At 48.0% G+C, this 21,884-nt stretch overlaps 1 protein-coding gene across 1 annotated transcript in view; it reads right to left on the minus strand.

The window, feature by feature from the left end:
* Positions 1–1,850: 1,850 nt before the first annotated feature.
* Positions 1,851–21,884, minus strand: part of LOC310801874 (SITS-binding protein) — a gene marked incomplete at both ends in the record, with an annotated part of 26,022 nt that continues 5,988 nt past the window's right edge. The window contains 8 exons of the mRNA XM_083666042.1: positions 1,851–2,024; positions 2,224–2,403; positions 4,939–5,060; positions 7,440–7,576; positions 8,227–8,495; positions 8,745–8,942; positions 12,652–12,802; positions 13,064–13,271. Of these exons, the coding sequence (XP_083522168.1) occupies positions 1,851–2,024; positions 2,224–2,403; positions 4,939–5,060; positions 7,440–7,576; positions 8,227–8,495; positions 8,745–8,942; positions 12,652–12,802; positions 13,064–13,271 (1,439 nt within the window). The remainder of the gene's footprint in view (positions 2,025–2,223; positions 2,404–4,938; positions 5,061–7,439; positions 7,577–8,226; positions 8,496–8,744; positions 8,943–12,651; positions 12,803–13,063; positions 13,272–21,884) is intronic.

A 21,884-nucleotide genomic window follows, 5' to 3' on the forward strand; every position in this document is an offset into this window, starting at 1 on the left:
TTGATACAGTAAACATGTACAATTACAGTTACACAATTAATTTGTTGTAAAATAAAAACGTACATCGTTAAGTTACGCGTTTCAGGTCCCGACGGGGGGGCACAAGAACAGAAGGAGCGCCTGTAGCATTTGCGTTTTGTACGGTAGGTACAGTAGGTAAGGACTGTTTTTTTTTTGTTTTTTTTTTAAGGCTCAGCGTCAAGAGGCAAAAGTCCAATAGGGTTTAAGGCACTGACCCGACTCACTAACCACATAACAGAACAGGTGCACATAGTTGTAGCCAGGGTGCAGTTTTCTACGCTTGGGCTGTCTCTAGAAATATGCTTTTCTAAACAGATTGGTAGTTTATCTAACAGTAATTGCTGACAAGGCGACTCGGACCACGGGGGATAGAGCCGGGGTTTAACACAATCTCTGCAGAGCCCTCTTACAAATGCGGACGTGTGTGTAACCTACCATTCAAGAGACACACACATTTTAACACCCCCCTGTCCCCCAACCCCTCCCTACCCCCTCCAACTTAGGTGGGGCGCCTTATTTTTTTTGGGGGGGGGGGTCAGTCTAGAGCCTCCCTGTCGTATTTTAATCTCCGTTCCTAACTCTGTGGCGTCCACCAGTCTTTCTATAGAGTCCTCCCTTCTCTGGCGACCATGAAAGAGCACATCAACACAGCAGCAGAGAGCTGGGTAAAAAAAAAAAAACGCCCTATTAAAAGCATTTAAGACAGCAGACTTGTAGGAGAAGGTTAGAGTCTGGTGGGTCAGCTATGGGGCATAGATCAGTGGTGGAGGCTGGGGGAGGTAGAAATCGGAGGAGGGCTCATTGTAATGCATGGAACGGAATGAGGAATGGTGTAAAACGCGTGTTTGATACTATTGCTCATTCAGGTTCCATGCATTACATTGAGCCCGTCCTCTGATTTCTGTCTCCACCAGCCTCCACTGGCATAGATACTGTTAGTTGTTGCATGTGCTGTTACTGTGACAGAGGTTTGTGTTCAAGTCAGTCTTTACTGTTTTAAGAATAAGTGCTTTAAGGAGGGAGGGAGGGTGGGTTGATAGTTAATGTAAAATAAAGCAATTAAAAACTGAACTTGAGGTACATTCATCATACATCAGACCTGCCATCAGGTAAGTTCAAGTAAAAGCCTTTCCATTGAATGAGGGAGACATACAGTCCCTTCAGGGAGACATACAGTCCCAAAGGGAGACATACAGTCCCAAAGGGAGACATACAGTCCCAAAGGGCTTCCGTCTCCTTCATGCCTTCATGCTTACACTCAGCATCTCCTTCTTGGCTTAGCAGAAAACATATCCTTTCTGTCCTTTTTTTTTAAATCTTCGTTTGGTCTTCTTTAGAAATTCATAGATTATGTTGAAGCGAAGGAGGGGCTTGCTTTGTTACTCCGTGTTATGATAAGAACCGGCAGCAGTGTAGCGTTTAAAGACTGTAGAAATTCATCAAATGTAAACACACAGGTTCCTCTGTAACTCAGATACAAAAAAGCCGAAAAGCACGATTAAATAGACCGAACAGTCCTTGAAACAGTCAGCTAAGAGGTAAAACAGATTACACGTTTTAAAAAAAAGGAAGAAGAAGAAGAAAATGGAGAAAAAAAAAAGAAAAGACATCAAGAAAATACAAATCGATTTGAGTTGTAAAGTGCAAGTATAAAAAATATCTCATCTCAAGGTGGTGTCTTGAGACACGGTCAATGGTCTCTGTGGAAAAGTGCAACTTGAGAACAGCACGAGTAAAAAAGAAAAAAAGAAAAAAAAAGAAAAAAAAAAAAGAATCAGAACAGTATCAGGATAAGTCAGGTGACTTGTTCTAAGTCATGTGACTCAACCTCAAGAGTTCCGTAAGAAAATGGCCACCTCTCCCAGGGCCACGGGGTAGTCCTCCAATAACGTCCCCCCGTCAAACACCTGCGCGTTCCTGCTGTCCTGCCACTGGAAGCCCCCCTCGGGCAGGTAAATGTCTCTCCGAACCGCCCCCTTCTCTGTCACCGGGGCAACCAGGACCTGGAGACACATCACAACAGACACATTAGCCTAGCCTGTGAAGATTTGCTCCAGCATGTGAGATGTTGATGTCTAGAGATCGTGTCAGGTGTCGGGGTTGTGCAGGGTCAGGCTTGTGTGTGCAGAAATAATCGCTGACAGTGGCTTTAACAAGAGTAAACGGATACTCTCGTATTCATTGTGAGTTTCATGCAGTCACCTCGTCTCCGATGAGGAACTGGTCGTTGATGGTGAAGGTCACGGGGTCGTCGGGGCTGAGCCACCACAGTGGCCGGTAGATGGGGTTCCCTGTCACCCGCCACTCCTCTGCGTACCTCTCAACCAGGGGCACCACAAACTCCTGGTGCCGCGCGATGAAGGCCCGTGTCAGGTTCAGCACCTGCAGAACACCACGGGGTTATTACATAGTTATTACACATCAGTAACACAGTTACTACGCAGTTATTGCTGATATCCCAATCGCACGTTATTACACTCTTATATATATAAAAAAAAAGGGTTCCGAAGGAGTTCTCCGGCTTTCCTTGTGGGAGAACCGTTTGAAGAACCCTTTTGGTTTCCACAGAGGACTCCTCTGGGGTCCTCTGAACTCCTTCTGTGGAAAGGGTCCTACGTGGAACCCAAAGGAGTTCTTCAAAGGGTTCTCCCCACCGTTTTTGGTTCTGGGTACTAGGTAGAACTACAGTAGCACACCACAGGATTATAACACAGTCATTACACAGTTACTACTGATATCCCAATCACACAAGGTTACACATGAACAACAGACTGTTTCAACATTTCAACAGATCAACACAGAGGAGACTCAGAAAGGACTCACACCAGCAGACACTGACCACAACGGACTGCAGCAGACCGTGGTACTAGAATAGGCAGTGATGCCGTAATGTTGTGGGGAGGTAGGTTGACTCCTACCCTCTACCCTCCCCTCAGGCACGCAGAACTAAAGAACCAGTGGAGGTTCATGACACACGTGTTTGATACCATTCCTCATTCCATTCCATGCATTACAACGAGCCCCGTCCTCCGATTTCTACCTCCACCAGCCTCCCCTGAATAGAACAGTTCATTGTTGACATTGCGGTTGAACACTGTCCGTGTCCTCTCCTGTCTGGCTTTGGCCTGGTGCCTCTGACATTCCTGCAAGGGTCACACCCCGGGTGAACATCCTCCCCAGTGTCCCGTGACGGGAACAAAACTCAACCACAGCCAGAGAAATATGTATTTTGATGAGGGGAGCAAAAACATTGGTAGAAATGCATTTGGCCTGGCTAAGACTGGTCCTCTAATTGAGAAAACAGGCGTGCGGTTTGAACCTTGGGTTTGATTCCTGCTTGGATCCAACATGGTGATTTGATGTGTGGACACACACACACACACACACACACACACACACACACACACACACACACACACACACACACACACACATACACATGCATACTCTCACACACACACACACACACGCATACTCACACACTCACGCACGCACACACACACACACTCACGCACACACACACACACCCACACACCCCGACCCTTTATGTGATGGCCAAGGCTAATACTTTACCGTGACACAATTCTATCAGTCTGAAAAACCTCATTCATCATGAGTTACATTGTATAAACAGCAGGATATCTGTCCCCACCGACAATGATCTCTCACTTTATCAGACCGCACGACTGACATGGAAAAACTGAAGGGTGTCCGACTGGAAGCTGTCCAATATTTCCATCATTGTCACGCAACACAAGTCACTCGGGATATTTTCTCCCCTCTCCTCGCTCGCTACCAAACTGGAAAAACGGTTGATCTCCCTCACCCTTGTCACACTTGTCAATTACACATGGAAACCTTAATTGCAGTAATAAAGTATTTTTCCAAATTCATTATCATTCCTCCCCAAGTGGCTCTCTCGTCGTGGCGGAGAGAGAGAAAGTCGTAAATCTGGAGGAGGGCCCTAATGCGGACCAGATGGACTCTCTAAACCACAGGTGATGTTGAGAGGGGGCCAAGCAATCACTCCCATAGGGTGGGGAGGGTGGTGGGGGGGCTGGGGAGGGTGGTGGGGGGCTGGGGGGGGGGGGGGGAGGAAAAACAGCCCCCACCCTCTCCAGAAAAGCCCCAATGCTTTGCTGGGGGAAACGTGAGCTGGGCTCCACACAAGTCAAACATATCAGTATCGGTGACCAGAAACCCTGAGACTGAGGGTTCAATGGATGTATTCCTGATGTCCAGCGGTGAGGGAGCGGGGAGTGTTCCAGCGGCCCGCTGACAGGGAGGGAGGCCTGGGTTTGGATAGACCCAGAGACGGGGCTTCATCCATCCCTTCCACAAACACACTGGCCGACAGAGTTACATAGTGGGAGAGGTGCTGCAGAGGAAACGCTGCTGGGTCCACAAACCCGAACGTACAGTACCAGTCAAAAGTTCGTTATATAACGTTAAATATATCGTTAAATATCGCTGTAGGCGATTTCATTGTACAGCTAATGACTGAAAGCCTGCATGCAGTTCCACAGTATCAGGTAAACTGGGAGACTGAAAGTGTAAATAAACTTCAGTACAACGAAAGTAGGGTTGCTTATGACAAGTTAGACCCAAGTATGGATTTTAGAAGTACAGTATGTATGAAGACAGGTCTCCACTGAGTCTCACAGCGAACCCCTCACTCTGTGGGAAGAAATGGAGGTCTGCTCAGCACATCTGATTGGCAACATTCACTCCTTCCCACTCTACTGTGTGGATAGATAGATAGATAGATAGATAGATGCATGGATGGATGGACGGACGGACAGACAGACAGACAGACAGACAGACAGACAGACAGACAGACAGACAGACAGACAGACAGACAGAGATGTGAAGGTGAGGGTGAGGGGGAGGGTGAAGAAGGGTAAGGTGTGTACACACCCGGTCCTCTCCGCAGACCCAGGGGGGCGTGTGGAAGCTGATGACCGGGAGGAAGGCAGCGATCTCCAGCCAGCGGATGAACAGCTCCTCATCACTGACCAGGTCCCCAGACAGAGAGCCACCTGGAGAGAGAGAGAGAGAGAGGGAGAGAGGGAGAGAGAGAGGGAGAGAGAGGGAGAGAGGGAGAGAGAGAGGGAGAGAGAGAGAGAGGGGGAGAGAGAGGGAGAGAGAGAGAGAGAGAGAGAGAGAGAGAGAGAGAGAGAGAGAGAAGAGAGAGAAAGAGAGAGAGAGAGAGAGAGAGAAAGGGGGGGTATTATAACGAGATTGAGATTAGGATTGAGTATAGGATGTGCTGTTGAATACGGAGTGAAAGACTAGCATGGCTGGTCAGAAACACGACATCCCACAGCACTCACAGGACAAAAAAAGAGCTAACTTGAGCTGACAAGAGCTGACTTCAAAGTTAGGAGGAATGGGGAATGTTAAACTGTTATGCCGCTCCACTGATTTCATCAAGAGGACGACAGAGACACGCAGGTCGAAACGTTGTTTGTTTGCGTCACCGTGGTGATTAAATCACTGAAGCAGCATAACAGTCTGAGCGGACATTCCCCTCCTCTTTCAAGTTCTAATTTTTTTTGACTCCTTCAGGATGAAAATATCTCTTTTCCCAGTAGAGCAGGCTACCTTATACCCAATAAACCAGAATAGGAGGCAATAAAACAATGATTTCACACATTTTATCGTCTATTCAGAGTGACATATGTAAAATCCTCCGCTGGACGGTTTAGCAACCGGTCTTCGGCTGATGGACGAGGCGTCGGAGGCGTGAAATGCAATGAAGCTAAATGTAGCAGAATAGTCTGAAGGTGATTTTCAGCCCATCCATTCTCCGCCCCTCCTGACAGATCTCTGTTTTCTCCACATCAAAGTAAATACTTGTCTGGAGTCAGAGACACATCGCCCTGCTCACCCCCTTGCCCACCTGCCTGCCTGCCCACCTGCCCGCCTGCTCGCCTGCTTGCTTGGCTGTTGCAGGAATTTGGAATATTTTGGGAATACGGTCTACGTTTCTCTAAATTCCCCAGGATGTTTCACCTTTGGGAATAGGTTACACAGTAGCCTAGAATATCAAAGGTGGTCATGTGAATGTTGCCTTAAATAGAATCTAAGGTCTGCAGCTGCCAGAGCTAACGGTGAAACCTAGAATCACTTTTGTTTGATTTTGTTCTAATCTACCGTTGATATCAATGCATATCAGTGAGTAGTGTGTAGTGGGTAGTGGGGTAGTGGGTAGTGGGTAGTGTGTAGTGGGTAGTGTGTAGTGAGTAGTGGGGTAGTGTGTAGTGGGTAGTGGGTAGTGGGTCGTGGGTCGTGGGTAGTGGGGTAGTGGGTAGTGGGTAGTGTGTAGTGAGTAGTGGGTATTGGGTAGTGTGTAGTGTGTAGTGAGTAGTGGGGTAGTGGGTAGTGTGTAGTGTGTAGTGGGTAGTGGGTAGTGGGTAGTGTGTAGTGGGTAGTTGGGTAGTGAGTAGTGGGTCGTGGGTCGTGTGTAGTGAGTAGTGGGTAGTGTGTAGTGGGTAGTGGGTAGTGGGTAGTGGGTAGTGTGTAGTGGGTAGTTGGGTAGTGAGTAGTGTGTAGTGGGTAGTTGGGTAGTGAGTAGTGGGTAGTGTGTAGTGGGTAGTGAGTAGTGGGTAGTGGGTAGTGTGTAGTGGGTAGTGTGTAGTGGGTAGTGTGTAGTGGGTAGTGTGTAGTGGGTAGTGGGTAGTGTGTAGTGGGTAGTGTGTAGTGGGTAGTGTGTAGTGGGTAGTGTGTAGTGGGTAGTGGGTAGTGTGTAGTGGGTAGTGGGTAGTGGGTAGTGGGTAGTGGGTAGTGGGTAGTGTGTAGTGTGTAGTGGGTAGTGGGTAGTGGGTAGTGGGTAGTGGGTAGTGGGGTAGTGAGTAGTGGGTAGTGGGTAGTGGGTAGTGGGTAGTGGGTAGTGGGGTAGTGGGTAGTGGGTAGTGGGTAGTGGGTAGTGGGTAGTGGGGTAGTGAGTAGTGGGTAGTGGGGTAGTGGGTAGTGGGGTAGTGAGTAGTGGGTAGTGGGTAGTGGGGTAGTGGGTAGTGGGTAGTGGGTAGTGGGGTAGTGAGTAGTGGGTAGTGGGGTAGTGGGTAGTGGGTAGTGGGTAGTGGGTAGTGGGTAGTGGGTAGTGGGTAGTGGGTAGTGGGGTAGTGGGTAGTGGGTAGTGGGTAGTGGGTAGTGGGTAGTGGGTAGTGGGTAGTGGGTAGTGGGGTAGTGGGTAGTGGGTAGTGGGTAGTGGGGTAGTGGGTAGTGGGTAGTGGGTAGTGGGTAGTGGGTAGTGGGTAGTGGGGTAGTGAGTAGTGGGTAGTGGGGTAGTGGGTAGTGGGTAGTGTGTAGTGGGTAGTGTGTAGTGTGTAGTGGGTAGTGGGTAGTTGGGTAGTGGGTAGTGGGTAGTGGGTAGTGGGTAGTGGGTAGTGCTTGTCCATAGGCTGCTATGGTATTACCTACTGCGTCGGGAATGAGGAAGTTGTACCCTAGCAGACTGTGGAGCAGCAGAGAGGGAATGAGAGCCTTCAGCCCAGCGGAGCTCCAGTCTGACTGCAGGGAGGTCATACGCACAAACAGGGGCTTGTGGCTCGACCTGGGGACAGGAGGACACACACACACACACACACACACACACACACACACACACACACACACACACACACACACACACACACACACACACACACACACACACACACACACAGACATGTCCTTCAACAAACAGCTATCACAGTTCTGTTATGCTACAGTATCTGGGGCAGTGATCCTCAGTCCTGGTCCTGGAGTGCGGCAGTAGATCCGTGTTTTCGTCCCAGCCTAGTGCTATCACACCTGATTGAACTAATCAACTGATCTTCAAAACCTTGATTAGCTGAATCAGGTGTGGCACTGCTGAGATGGGACGAAGACCCTGCAGTACCGTGACTCTCCAGGACCAGGAGTGAGGATCACTGATCTGGGATGACAGTGACATCATCCAAAATATGAAGATGATCTGGAGGAGGAGCATGAGGTAGTTAACCTGCATGTATGTATTCCTGAATATGTCTGAGATAGAAAGATAGATAGATAGATAGATAGACAGATAGATAGATAGATAGATAGATAGATAGATAGATAGATAGATAGATAGATAGATAGATAGATAGATAGATAGATAGATAGATAGAGGAACATAAGGTTCACAGCTCATGCTAAAGATGGACAAGAAACATAACATCACAACCCACTCTGCTCCCTCACCTTGTCCCTGCGGTCATGATGGCTGAGTCTCCTATCCTGGTGGCCAGGTCTGCCAGCAGGCCGACGTACTGGTCTCCACTGAGGGCCGGGGGGGGTCTCAGGGCCTGCTCCTCAAACAGGTTCCCCTCCCCCCCCTCCAGGAGCACGTACTCCATGCCCAGGTAGGACTGCAGGGAGCTCACTCTGTCTAGGAACCACCCCACCGCCCCCGGGTTAGTGATGTTCAGCTTCACACAGAACCTCCCCCGCCACTGGGTCAACACAGGGATCTGGGAGGGAGAGGAGGGAGAGAGGGAGGGAGGGAGGGAGAGGGAGGAGGGAGGGAGGGAGGGAGGGAGAATGAGAGAGTTGGATGGGGAAGATTTCATTATGGCCTATAACATCAGTTATGGTCTATATGCATCGGTTGATGACCACCACCACCACCACCACCACCACTGTAGGCCCAACATGAAACCCCTCACTAGAGTGCCACCCTTCCCCAGGAACGGTGAGGGTCGGCTGGGCAGTGCGCTCACCAAGTGTCCCTGTGGGGCTGCGGGGAGGCTGAGCCAGTAGGCCTCGGTCCCTTCCAGGAGGGACATGTGGAACTGTGTGGTGTCCACGCTCAGGAAAGGGGACAGGGTGATGGAAATGTTTAGAAGCTTGACGAGCGGAAGGTCCCTGGTCTGTCTCTTAGACGTCCCCCGTTTCCTGCCGTTGAGGTAGTTGTGGTCCTGCAGGGGGGGGGGGGGGGGGGGGGGAGAGAGAGACAGAGAGACGTTAGAGAGAAAACGATCGGCTGAGGTAGAAACACAGAGGTAAGGTTATAACACAAGGTTATAACACTAGTTGAGCCAATAACTCTGGAGGCCATGGAGGTTACGGAGGTCATCCAACAGAGATGACAAGGGTCTGCGTTCATACGGTGTTTTTTCACAGACAAAATGTTCGGAGGAGCATTCAGGACCTTTCACAGACCGCACTACACGCACTGTCGTCTGGTACAGCCAATCAGAAACGAGGAGGCAGTCACACCTCTGTTTGTTCACTTGCGAATTCCAGGGGTCAAATCGGATCGCGGCTTCAAACGCAACATTTTTTTCCGAAGGACCAGTGTGGTCGGCGCCTGAGAAAACGTGAAACTGTGGCAACATGACCTCTGTCAGGGGCGTTCAACATCAGGTTTAATCCCATGGTGAAAAGAGATTTCTGCTTACATAATGTCACAAGTGAGAGAAGCTCTGGCAGCACACTGGTCGAACCCAACAACTCTCACGTGAATGAAGGCAAGCAGAGCGCAAATGACTGATGTTTAAAGATATGCAATTAATAAGAACATTTGAATATTTATTCTTTACTGTTTGAGAATGCGAGAACCCAGTCACCTCCTTGTCGACTTCCCATCCCAGACTCTACGAAGCGCAGTCATGCCAGCCAAGCACACACGCACGCACGCACGCACGCACGCACACACACGCACGCACACACGCTCTCTCTCTCTACCATACACACACACACACACACACACACACGCACACACACACACATACCCCACCACCACACACACTCCGACCAGACAATGGGATGAGGTAGCCAGGCCCTCTCTGTTTAATAGATTTATGATCAGATTGTGTTTTGGTTGGCCAACCATGCATAATGCAGGGGTTTCAGTAATAAAGACCTGGCAGTCCTATTTATAACCAACCTCCCTCCACGCCAAGTAGTTGTTCCAACTCATGAGTCTGTTGAACAACACTAATATGGAAAGCAGAAAAGAAAGCTCATAGCGTGACTGATAATTTATGAAACCTCGTAAAAACAGAACGAGAGGGAAGCATAGTTTGTCCAGCGATTCACTGTTGCCGTTCACACTTACACAAACTTTGACAATCGCGCCTGAGTTTCCATATTTTCACACGTCGCTGTTCTCTGTGCTTCTCAGGTTTATTCCGCAAGTAATTACCAATGTGAACTAAGTAACACCAGCCAGCGTTGAATACCTACTGTATGATTTACCTAAAGACATATAAAGTATAGGTATTATAAAGTCTTTCCCTAAACACTATAAAGAGATAAATCTGGATAAAGGACGTTGTTATTCCAACGTTCAACAATGTGCTCCTCTTTGTCTCTCCCTCTCCAATTTCTAAACTGATCCCCTCTTTCATCACCCTTGTTTCCCTCTCTGTCTTTGCCAGACTTCCTCTCTCTCCCTCTCTCTCTCTCTCTCCCTCCCTCTCTCCCATCTCTCTCCCTCTCTCCCATCTCTCTCTCACTCTCTCTCTCCCTCTCTCCCATCTCTCTCTCTCACTCTCTCTCTCCCTCCCTCTCTCTCTCTCTTTCTCTCCCTCTCTCCCATCTCTCTCCCACTCTCTAACTCTCCTCAGTGTGTTGTCATGGTGATGGACAGAAGCATTTAGAATAACAGTATGTTATAACCCTTGCTTTCTCTCTGTGTCTTTGCCAGTCTCCTCTTTCTCTCCCTCTCCCCCTTTCTCTCCCTCTCTCTCCTCCCGCCCCTCTCTCTCCTCCCGCCCCTCTCTCTCCCTCTCCCCCCCCCTCCCTCTCTCCCCCTTCCCCTTCCCTCCTAAGATAGCTCTACTCTGGGCTGTGGGAACATGGAAAGCTAAGCTAACCTCCTCAGTGTGTTCTGATGGTGATGGAACATAACATGGCTGCCTGTGAGGGTGGAAAGCTAAGCTAACCTCCTCAGTGTGTTCTGATGGTGATGGACAGAGCATTTAGAATAACAGTATGTGAGCCGGCGGCTCCTCTCCCATGCAGCAGGGCGGATGGCAGCTCTAGCCTGGTGTCAGGTTCACCTGAACTAGTTTCTCTTGGCTCGGTGCCCCCCCCTCCCAGGGCCGTCTCTCTCAACCCCCCAGGACCAACAGCCCCAGGCCTGGTACCAGACTCTCACCGTTTCTCCTCTTTCTGAACCAGGTTTGTCTATTATGGGGATATCAACGTATATTGACTTTAATACATTTGATCATAATCTAATAACAACATTAATCGTTTATTACATTTATAAAGCGCTATTCATTATACAAGAGCAATCTCAAAGTGCATGATTTTAATAATCTAGCTGTATTGTTAACGTGTTTTGTTTCAAGGGCGCATGTGTTTTTAACAACAGAAAGCAGTCGATTTCGTGAACCTTACTCATACTCAGCCTCATTACTATAAGCAGTGAGATGAGATTAGGAGGTTTGTCAGGAGGAAAGGCTGCTAACTATGCTAATCTCTCCCCCTGCTTCATGATCTCCCGATCTTGTCTGGGGTGTAATCTGTAATCTCAATAATTTCTAGGAAATGCAGTCGATGAAACAGCATTGTAATGTAGCATTCATTCAAGTGCCATTACAAGACATGTACACATAATACACCCACTCAGCGCAGATAAATACACGCTATACAACATCAAATGGTGTTTATACTGGTTAAAGGCAATGTTCTGTTGAAGTTTTTAAAGAGCTGCGCTCTCACTCTGGGTTTACACAAGCATGGCAAAGTCCTCACGAATCCTTTTTTCTTTCATCCTGATGACATTTCAATGAACTTCTGAAATCCCCCTCCTACCTCCACCTCCCTCTGGGTTCTGGAAACCCACTCAGGGAAACAAAGCCTTTCATGTCCCCTGTCTCTAACCAGCACTGAGCCCCCGAGTCTGTCTTCACCAACCTCACACACACACACACACACACACACACACACACACACACACACACACAGGCATACACACACACACACACACACACAGGCATACACACACACACACGCACGCACACACACACACATACACACACAGGCACAGACCCACGCACGCACACAGACATACACACACATGCAGAGACGCACACACACACACACACACACACAATATGCGAAAGCTGGGAAATGAAAGGAGAGAGGAGATCCGTTGAGGGACCAGAAAGGAGAGAAGATGATGATGGAAGGAAGAGATGAAAGGAAGACAGTAATGGAGAGAGTTGGAAGAAGGAGAGAGGATGCAAAAGCAGGGAAAGACAATGATGAATAAAGAGTGAATGAGATAGGAGAGAGAGGAGAGAGAGAGAGAGAGAGAGAGAGAGAGAGAGAGAGGAGAGAGAGAAGGAGAGAGAGAGGAGAGAAAGAGAAAGGAGAGAGAGAGAGAGAGAGAGAGGAGGGAGAGGAGAGAGAGAGAGGAGAGAGAGAGAGAGGAGAGAGAGGAGAGAGAGAGAGAAAGGAGAGAGAGGAGAGAGAGAGAGAGGAGAGAGAGAGAGAGAGAGAGAAAGGAGAGAGAGGAGAGAGAGAGAGGAGGGAGAGGAGAGAGAGAGAGGAGAGAGAGAGAGAGGAGAGAGAGAGAGAAGAGAGAGAGAGAGGAGAGAGAAGAGAGAGAGAGAGAGAGAGAGAGAGAAGAGAGAGAGAGAGAGGAGAGAGAAGAGAGAGAGAGAGACCTACCATGTCGGAGAGGAGGGCGGTGGAATGTTGGTTGAGGCTGATGACCCCCTCCCCAAGCTGGTGTCTTCTCAGACGGTTGGAGAAGGTCCTCAGCTCCCTCTCCACCTTCGGCCCTGAGTCCACCACGGCCAGCAGCTTCCAGAAAGGCAGCCTGTTGGACACAACTCTGGATCAACTCTAACTTCAGATACACAGATAGATAGATAGATAGATAGATAGATAGACAGACAGACAGACAGACAGACAGACAGACAGACAGATAGATAGATGATGGTGATGGAGGACGTATGATGGTGTCATCCAGTAGTACTGAACTAAAACAAGGTAACATAATGTCTGCAGCACAACCCACAAGACAAGAGAAGAAGAAGAAGAAGAAGAAGAAGAAAGACGCTTCCATCCCCGTCCTCACCGTAAGGTCTCCATATTGGGCAGCTCCCTGCGGTGCTGTGACAGCTGCTGCGCTGCCTCCTGGTGGACGGCCCTGACGTTGCGGCCCACACACACGGTGTACTGCAGCGGCAGGCGCTCCAGGCTGGAGGGGGACTGGAGGCAGAACTGCTGCCTGCTCTCCATGCTCACCTGTAGGGGAACGTCAGGGGACACCAGCACCGCAACACCTGGGGGAGGGGGGAGGGGGGAGGGGGGAAAGGAAGAGGGCAAAGAGATGGGGTGTTGGTGGTGGTGGTGGTGGTGGTGGTGGCAGGGGGTGTATAGAGAGGGCAAAGAGATGGGGGTGGGGGTAGGGGTAGGGGTGGTAGAGAGAGGGCAAAGAGACATGGGGTGTGGGTGTACAGAAGGGCAAAGAGGGAGAGAGGGGGGGGGGGGGGAAGACATGACATATCCTTCCAATGACATAATAGACACACTGCTCTCATAATAGATGGGATGTCATAAACCCATAACATGACACTAGAGAGCATATCACACTAGGGAGCATATCACACTAGGGAGCATATCACACTAGAGAGCATATCACTCTAGGGAGCATATCACACTAGGGAGCACACTAGGGAGCATATCACTCTAGGGAGCACTCTAGGGAGCATATCACACTAGGGAGCACTCTAGGGAGCATATCACACTAGGGAGCATATCACACTAGGGAGCATATCACACTAGGGAGCATATCACTCTAGGGAGCATATCACTCTAGGGAGCATATCACACTAGGGAGCATATCGTACACACAATCACAGCTTGCGCTAGCTTTTGGATAGCGTAGCTGGTTAACACTGTGTGTTTGAGGAAACAAGGTCACATGTGTTGGCAAGTCAGAGGTCGCAAGTTCAAGACTTGCTTGGAGCAACTCGAATCGCTGGGGCTTCTGTTTACAACACATTGACGTCTGTTTCACATACACACCTCGGAGGACGGGCTCATTGTAATGCATGGAATGGAATGAGGAATGGTATCAAAACCACCCGTCCTCTGATTTCTACCTCCACCAGCCTCCGCTGCACCGTGGGTATGTGAATCGTGGGTAGGTCATTCTGGGGGTGGCACCTTTGGGCCGATTGGTGGTTGGAGGAGCAGCATATTGGGTTTTGTTATTTTCCGGTGGCCGGGTCACAAGAGAGCTCTGTAAGCTTCAAGGTGGGCCACGATAGAGGAAGGTTGGAGGGTCGCTGGCTTAGAGGAGATGTCGGTCCAGACCAGATTCCATTATTGTGACATAGTGTGAGAGTGTTAGAGAGAGAGAGAGAGAGAGAGAGAGATAGAGAGAGGGATGGAGGAGGAGGAGGAGGAGGAGGGGTGGGAGAGGAGGAGTTGTGGAGGGAGAGAGGGAGAGAGGGAGAGAGGGAGAAAAGGAGAGAGGGAGAGAGGGAGAGAGGGAGAAAAGGAGAGAGGGAGAGAGGGAGAGAGGGAGAAAAGGAGAGAGGGAGAGAGGGAGAGAGGGAGAAAAGGAGAGAGGGAGAGAGGGAGAAAAGGAGAGAGGGAGAGAGGGAGAGAGGGAGGGGGTAGGCTATGTCAGCTCCATATCAGTGCTCTCTGAGGAGATGGGAGAAGCATCCGTAGAATGGGATCAGTTGGGGAAGGCATACCTAGTGAGTGTCTGTGGGTATATGTATGTGCCAGGGGAGGCTGGTGGAGGTAGAAATCGGAGGACGGACTCTTTGTAATACATGGAATGGAATTTGTTTGATACCAAGCCCTTAAAAACTGAGCCCTTAAAAACCCCGAAAAACCGTACATAAAGCAGCATCTCCAGCAAAATCCATCTACAGCAAAAACACGGAATACCTCAGCCATCCCTCCATCCCTCCATCCCTCCATCCCTCCATCCCTCCAGTACTGTACACGCACGTTTGAAATCCTCTGGACCAAAGTCTCTCTCTCTCTCTCTCTCCTTCTATCCCTCTCTCTATTCCCCCCCCCTCTCTCTCTCTCTCACTCTCTCTCTCTCTCCTTCTATCCCTCTCTCTATTATCCCCTCTCTCTCTCTCTCTCTCTCTCTCTCTCTCCTTCTATCCCTCTCTCTATTCCCCCCCTCTCCCTCTCTCTCTCTCTCTTTCCCTCCACCTCCTTCTCTCTCTCACCAGTCTCCTGATTGTATTTATGGCTTGTATCTCTCTCTCTCTCTCTCTCTCTCTCTCTCTCTCTCTCTCTCTCTCACTCACTTTCTCCCTCCCCCCCTCTCCCTCCTTCTCTCTCCCTCTCTCACGGTCTCCTGTTTGTATTTATGGCTGTCCCTGTGCCCATGTGAAATCATGAGATTATGTGAACCAGATAATTGTGTCCACAGATGTAGCTGCCCTGCTAGGAATGTCTCCCACCTCTCAGGTTACCCCTCAACCCCCACCCTCACTTCTCCTCACCCTCTCTCACCCTCTCTCACCCCTTCTCGCCCTTCCTCTCACCCCTCCTCACCCCCACCACCCCCCCCATCCCCCCAGCCTCTCCCTTCCTCACCCTCTCTCACCCCTCTTTACCCCCACCAACCTCCCAAACCCCACCCTCACCCCTCCTCACCCTCTCTCACTCTCTCTCACCCCTCCTTACCCCCACCAACCCCCCAAACCCCACCCTCACCCCTCCTCACCCTCTTTCACCCTCTCTCACCCCTCCTTACCCCCACCACCCCCCCCTCACAGCTCAGATCTATGAAAGCCACATTTCCCATCCCCAGCCAGCCAGACAGCCAGCCAAGACAGGACAGACACAGACAGCCTTAGCCCCTGTCAGCCAGGGTAGGATGAATCTCATGATCCAGACTTGGGACACTGGTTTGGGATCAGTTGATGTGTTGTCCTCACTGAATAGTTCAGCTGAGGATTTAGTGGAGGGTAAACTGATCCTGGATCTGTGTCTGAAGGGAACTTTCCCCCTGGCCGGTGCGTAGCAGACACTGAGAACCCTGAGAGCTTGGCTCCGATGTGGCTCTCTCGCATTTCAATGGTTCTACTGTGTTCAGGTTGGCCAGCCCGGACAGGAGACACTGGCTCTATTGAAACACCACAATAGCACCTGATTACAGATGGAGAAATGACCCATTATGTACCGAATGGGCATGTTGCCCGGACACAGATTAAGTCTAATCCTAGATTACTACCATACAAAGCATCTTCAATGGAGATTTTCCACTGGGAAGTGTGATTTACTGTGCAGGACTAGGCTTAATCCATGTCGCCCCTGGATGCCCCCCCCCCCCCCCCCACCGCCCCCCTATAAGATCTGCTTGGGCAATGGAGATCAGTGAGATAATTACCATGTGTTTGCAATGGGATAATGTCAAAGAGATACTGGTAACATCTCCGCTGCCTTTCCCAAGGTATTAGGTCACCATCGAACTGTTCATTACAAAATATACAAGGGGGCACCGAATGAAATGTGGCTTCCAGCTTGACGCCGGCCCCTCGAAGCTAACCTTTGAGCGACATGAATGCTGAGTCACAGAGTCACTAACAAAGTTAGCGGTGCATCTTGGAAATAGCTAACCCACGTTGTCACCCCCACCGCGGTGGACAGAGACAGGGTACGGGGGGGAAAAAAAAGAAAAAAAGGGAGAAAATTCGATGGAAAATAAAGGCCAGCTTTTTCAAAAATGCAAAGTTAGAAAATCTGGTCAACTCTGGCCTTAGATGTGTCTAACTAACAGGAATCTACCCGGGGGGAGGAGGGGCGGGGGGGATCAATAACTGTCATTTGGAGACATTTAAGAGAGTTTTAGGGCTTGAGTTACGGCCAAGGTAGGTTCTTCTGGAGTTTAAGGGGAAGAGGGGAGCGTATAGGGGTTGGGGTGTGTGTGTGTGTGTGTGTGTGTGGGGGGGGGGGGGTCTCTTATTTTTAGAACAATTCCCTAAATACTACCAGCTTCCCTGAAATATTTTCCACAAGCTCTTAAAAGAAAAATTGAATGCCTGACTGACTGTATCCTCTTACCTTCAAAAGCGGCAGACACACAGAAGTAAAAATGAAAAAGAAAGTGAATGGATTTTATTGGGCAGACGTGAATGATACGACACACACATGTATCGATTTAACGGCTGTAGAGCTCACGCACAAATCAAACAACCTCTCTTACACACACACACACACACACACACACAAACACACAAATCAAACAACCTCTCTTACACACACACACACACACACACGCACACACACAAACACACTCAGTTTAACGGGATACCCAGGGCCCTCCAAGAAAAACAAGAGGGGCTTATAAAACCAAAAAGGTGCTTCAGTTCCTGTCTCTCTGTCCGTCTCTGTCTGTTTGTCTGTCTCTCCATCTGTCACACACACACACACACACACACACACACACACACACACACACACACACACACACACACACACATGCACAGCTGCACTTTTAACTTTTAACTGTCATATTTACATGTCATATTTACCTGTCATATTTACCTGTTATATTTACCTTTTACCTGTCATATTTACCTGTTATATTTACCTTTTACCTGTCATATTTACCTGTTATATTTACCTTTAACCTGTCATATTTACCTGTCATATTTACCTTTAACCTGTCATATTTACCTGTCATATTTACCTGTCATATTTACCTTTTACCTGTCATATTTACCTTTTAACTGTCATATTTACCTGTCATACTTACCTGTTATATTTACCTTTAACCTGTCATATTTACCTGTCATATTTACCTTTTACCTGTCATATTTACTTATCATACTCACCTGTCATATTTACCTTTTACCTGTAATATTTACCTGTCATATTTACCTTTTACCTGTCATATTTACCTATCATATTTTATACCATACCTTTTTATCTTTTTTGTTGGTACTTCAGACATAGCAGCTTTAAGTTAATTGTCTAAAGCATTTTCTACTCTCTTGACCCATTTGTCAGAGTTAGGTTTGACTGGGTTAAAGTGTAGGGTTAACAACCGTATATCTAAAACCTAAAGATCTAAATAGATCTAGAACCGTAGATCTAAAACCTAAAGATCTAAATCGATCTAGAACCGTAGATCTAAAACCTAAAGATCTAAATAGATCTAGAACCGTAGATCTAAAACCTAAAGATCTAAATCGATCTAGAACCGTAGATCTAAAACCTAAAGATCTAAATAGATCTAGAACGACACGACAACAACAGCTTCTTATGTCAGCTTCTGTCTCCTCACTCTCCGTTACTGTGCTTGTCCAGATCCTCTACAAAAACAACTCTTTCTCTCTCTCTCTCTTGCTCAATCTCTCTCTCTCTCTCTCTCTCTCTCTCTCTCTCTCTCTCTCGCTCAATTAAATTAAATTGAATCAAATTCAGTTCAATTCAATTCAATTCAATTCAATTCAATTCAATTCAATTCAATTCAATTCAATTCAATTCAATTAATATATAATTCATAAATAATAAAGGGCTTTATTGGCATGGAAAACAACAGTTTACATTACCAAAGCAATCTCTCTCTCTCTCTATTCTGTAGGATCGGCAGATGGAAAGACAGAGTTAGGGAGATAAGTATGGAGAGGTAGAGAGAGAGAGAGAGAGAGAGAGAGAAAGAAAGAAGAAGCAAGGTGGAAAATCTCAAGGAGTTGATCTCAGGTCCTGTATGTCTAATCCCTGATACTAACGTCATAAATGGAGAGAACAAAAAAAAAAGAGAAAAAAGAACAGATATCGTATCACAAGACAGCGATATGAATTATTTTTATTGGTTCCAGACTGATTCTGAGACAGGTGATCTCTTTAGAGAGCCTATCACGCCATCGCTTACAAGAGCCCGCCATCAAAACAACAAAAGATAGGATCTTTCCAGGTCCTTATTTGTAATGATGAGTCGGGGAAACTTTGAGGAGAGCCAAGCGATCTGTCTTATTTAGGTATGTCAGCGTGAGGGGATTTGAACAGAGCCTTTTGTCTGTGAATTACGCACGTAGAAGAAAAAAAAAAAAAGCTAATGGAAAAATGACTAATTATATTTGAGGGGAAAATAGCAGGCTATGATGTCACTGTCTCTGAAAAGTTTCAAACTTTGTTTTTATGTAACTCAATTAAATAATAATTTGGATTATAAACTTAGTAATGAATTGCATTTGAAGGCAAAGTTCTTAGAGTCACATGCATAAACCATAGGGCACACAACAACCACTTTAAAGATATTATTATTATTATTATTATTATTATTATTATTATTATTATTATTATTATTATTATTATTATTATCATTACTATTATTATTATTATTATTATTATTATTATTATTATTATTATTTGAGATAGTCATTTTGTTTTTCAAGGCCAATATCTTATTATGGAGCTAAGATATATTTCACATAACTATCATAGCTAATGTGAGTAAGTTTAGGAGGACTAGGGTCTCCCTGTCTCCTGTTTCCATCCAGGGAGAGGACATGGAGGTGGTCCAGAGCTATAAGTACCTGGGGGTGCACCTGGACAATAAAATGGACTGGACTGGTAACAGATGTCCTGTACAAGAGGGGCCAGAGCCAGCTTTATTTCCTGAAGAGGCTCAGGTCCTTTGGCGTGTGCACGACTCTGCTGAACATGTTCTACCAGTTCTGCCAGCGCAGTACTGTATGCGGTGGTATGCTGGGGCGGGGGGCAGCATCAAGGAAGGTGACACCAAGAGGCTGAACAAGCTTATTAGGAAAGCTGGTTCTGTCCTCGGTGTCACCCTGGACACTGTGGAGGAGGTGGCCAATAGGAGGATGAGGTCCAAACTCCTGGCCATCATGGACAATTCCTCCCATCCCCTACAGGACACTGTGGAGCAGAGAAGCTCCTTTAGCAACAGATTATAACAACCACGTTGCACTAAGGAGCGCGATAGGAGATCTTTTCTGCCTGCCGCAATAAGACTGTACAACTCCTCCTCCGGCTGGCTCGATCGGGGTGATCAGAGTCAGGATGGGGGATCTTATATCATACTGGACTGTTCTTACTGTATATAATGTCTCAGTTGTCTATTTTATTCTATTCTTCTATTTATTTTTTCACTTTATTTTGTTGTTTGTGATGTGAGCTGCTGTAACGCCTTAATCTATCTATCAATCTAAGTTGATTATATTGATTGTATTGATTAGTTGCTTATCTTGATTCGTTACATCGACAATAATATACTGTAAGACAATGTTCTTAGCTTATCTTTTCACCAATTCTGCTTACAGTAGTTATGGCAACCACTTGTAAAGCAGTGGAGGCTGCTGGATGTAGAAGTCGGAGGAATGAGGAATGAACACACACGACTTAAATAAATTAAACATTGTGGCCCATGAAGCCCCAGCTGGCTATTCTGGGCAGATTGCAGCAGCTGTGTCATACTGTACATCAGGGGAAGTGTTTGATGTGTTTGATACCATTCCTCATTCCTCATTCCACGCATGACACTGAGCCCGTCCTCCGGTTTCTACCTCCACCAGCCTCCCCAGTTGTGAAGACTATCTTTATGACCTAATGATGTGTAAATAGAGGAATCATCCCTCTGGGTTTTCAGCGTCCTGTATGGGGGTGCCTCATTCTTGTTATGTTTGGCCTCAGCGTTATCTAATCTGTACTTGGTAGTCCCACTTGTTCTGTACAGATGAAGACAGGTGGGACTATGACAAGCTCACCCAGTTGGCAACACTCTCAAATGTCACTCTCCTGCACTCTCTCTCTCTCTCTCTCTCACTCTCTCTCTCTCCCTCTCGCGCTCACTCTTCTTCTTCTCTCTCTTCTGCACTCTCTCTCTATCTCTCCTCTCCTGGGCACCCCCCCCCCTTCTCTCTCTCTCTCTCCCTCCCCCCCTCTCTCTCTCTCTCTCTCTCTCTCTCTCTCTCCCCCCCTCTCTCTCTCTCCTCAGGACTACCCTTATGTATAGGGTATAAGGCGGCATATCCCCTACATGGCGACCCAGATGGTCGGTCTGAACCAAAGTGTTACAGGACAGTAGGGGGGTCACTGTTGACAGGTCCAAGGCTAAACCACACTGAGACAATACCCCCCGACCGTGCAAAAAGCCCTGGACTGTCCCAATGTCTTAATATACATGGTGGCACTCCTGCCAGTGCTGGAAAGGTTACCCCCCTGGGTCAGAGGAGGCCAGGCAGGGTCGGTTTACCAGCCCAGACAACAACAACAGGCATTCAGCTGCTGCAGGACAGCGACACAGACCAAAACCATTATGTCCGTTATCAGGCTAAGGCCATCCCCTCCCTCCCTCCTTCCCTCTCCACCTCCCTCCCTCCCTCCCTTGCTCTCTACCTCCCTCCCTCCCTCCCCCTCCACTTCCCTCTCTTCCTCCCTGCCTGGCTGACTGCCTGCCTGTGTCTCAGTCTAAGTTGGGAAAGACCCGCAAACCGATGCTGAATTAAGGTTAAGGCTTGGGTTAGGGTTAGGGTTAGGGTTAAAGGGATAGTTCACCTAAATTTCAAAATCACATATTTGCTTTCTTACCCTGAAAGGAGTCAATGGACAAGGACAGACTAACCCTAACCCAATCAACACTTTGGTTCTGCACATCTGGGCACTGTCACTAACCTGGTTAGCATGTCTGAAATGTCATGCCCAAATCATCCCAAATTCTCTGAAAACACTCAATAGCTGGCTTTCCACAGCGGGGCTTATACCATGCTTGCCAGTGCGTGGCAAGGCCAATTACATTTCCACAGTCACTCCCAGGATTCAACAGCGCTTACTCAAGGCCTATATTTGGTGCCTAAAACTGGGCTTTTAGCCTCCTTTTACCCCCCTGGTTCTTGCGAGGCCAAACGGGGGTAGGGGCGTGGTTTAGAATGAGGGCGGGACAT

Source organism: Argentina silus, assembly GCF_951799395.1.
Source record: "Argentina silus genome assembly, chromosome: 3".
Lineage (NCBI taxonomy): Eukaryota > Metazoa > Chordata > Actinopteri > Argentiniformes > Argentinidae > Argentina > Argentina silus.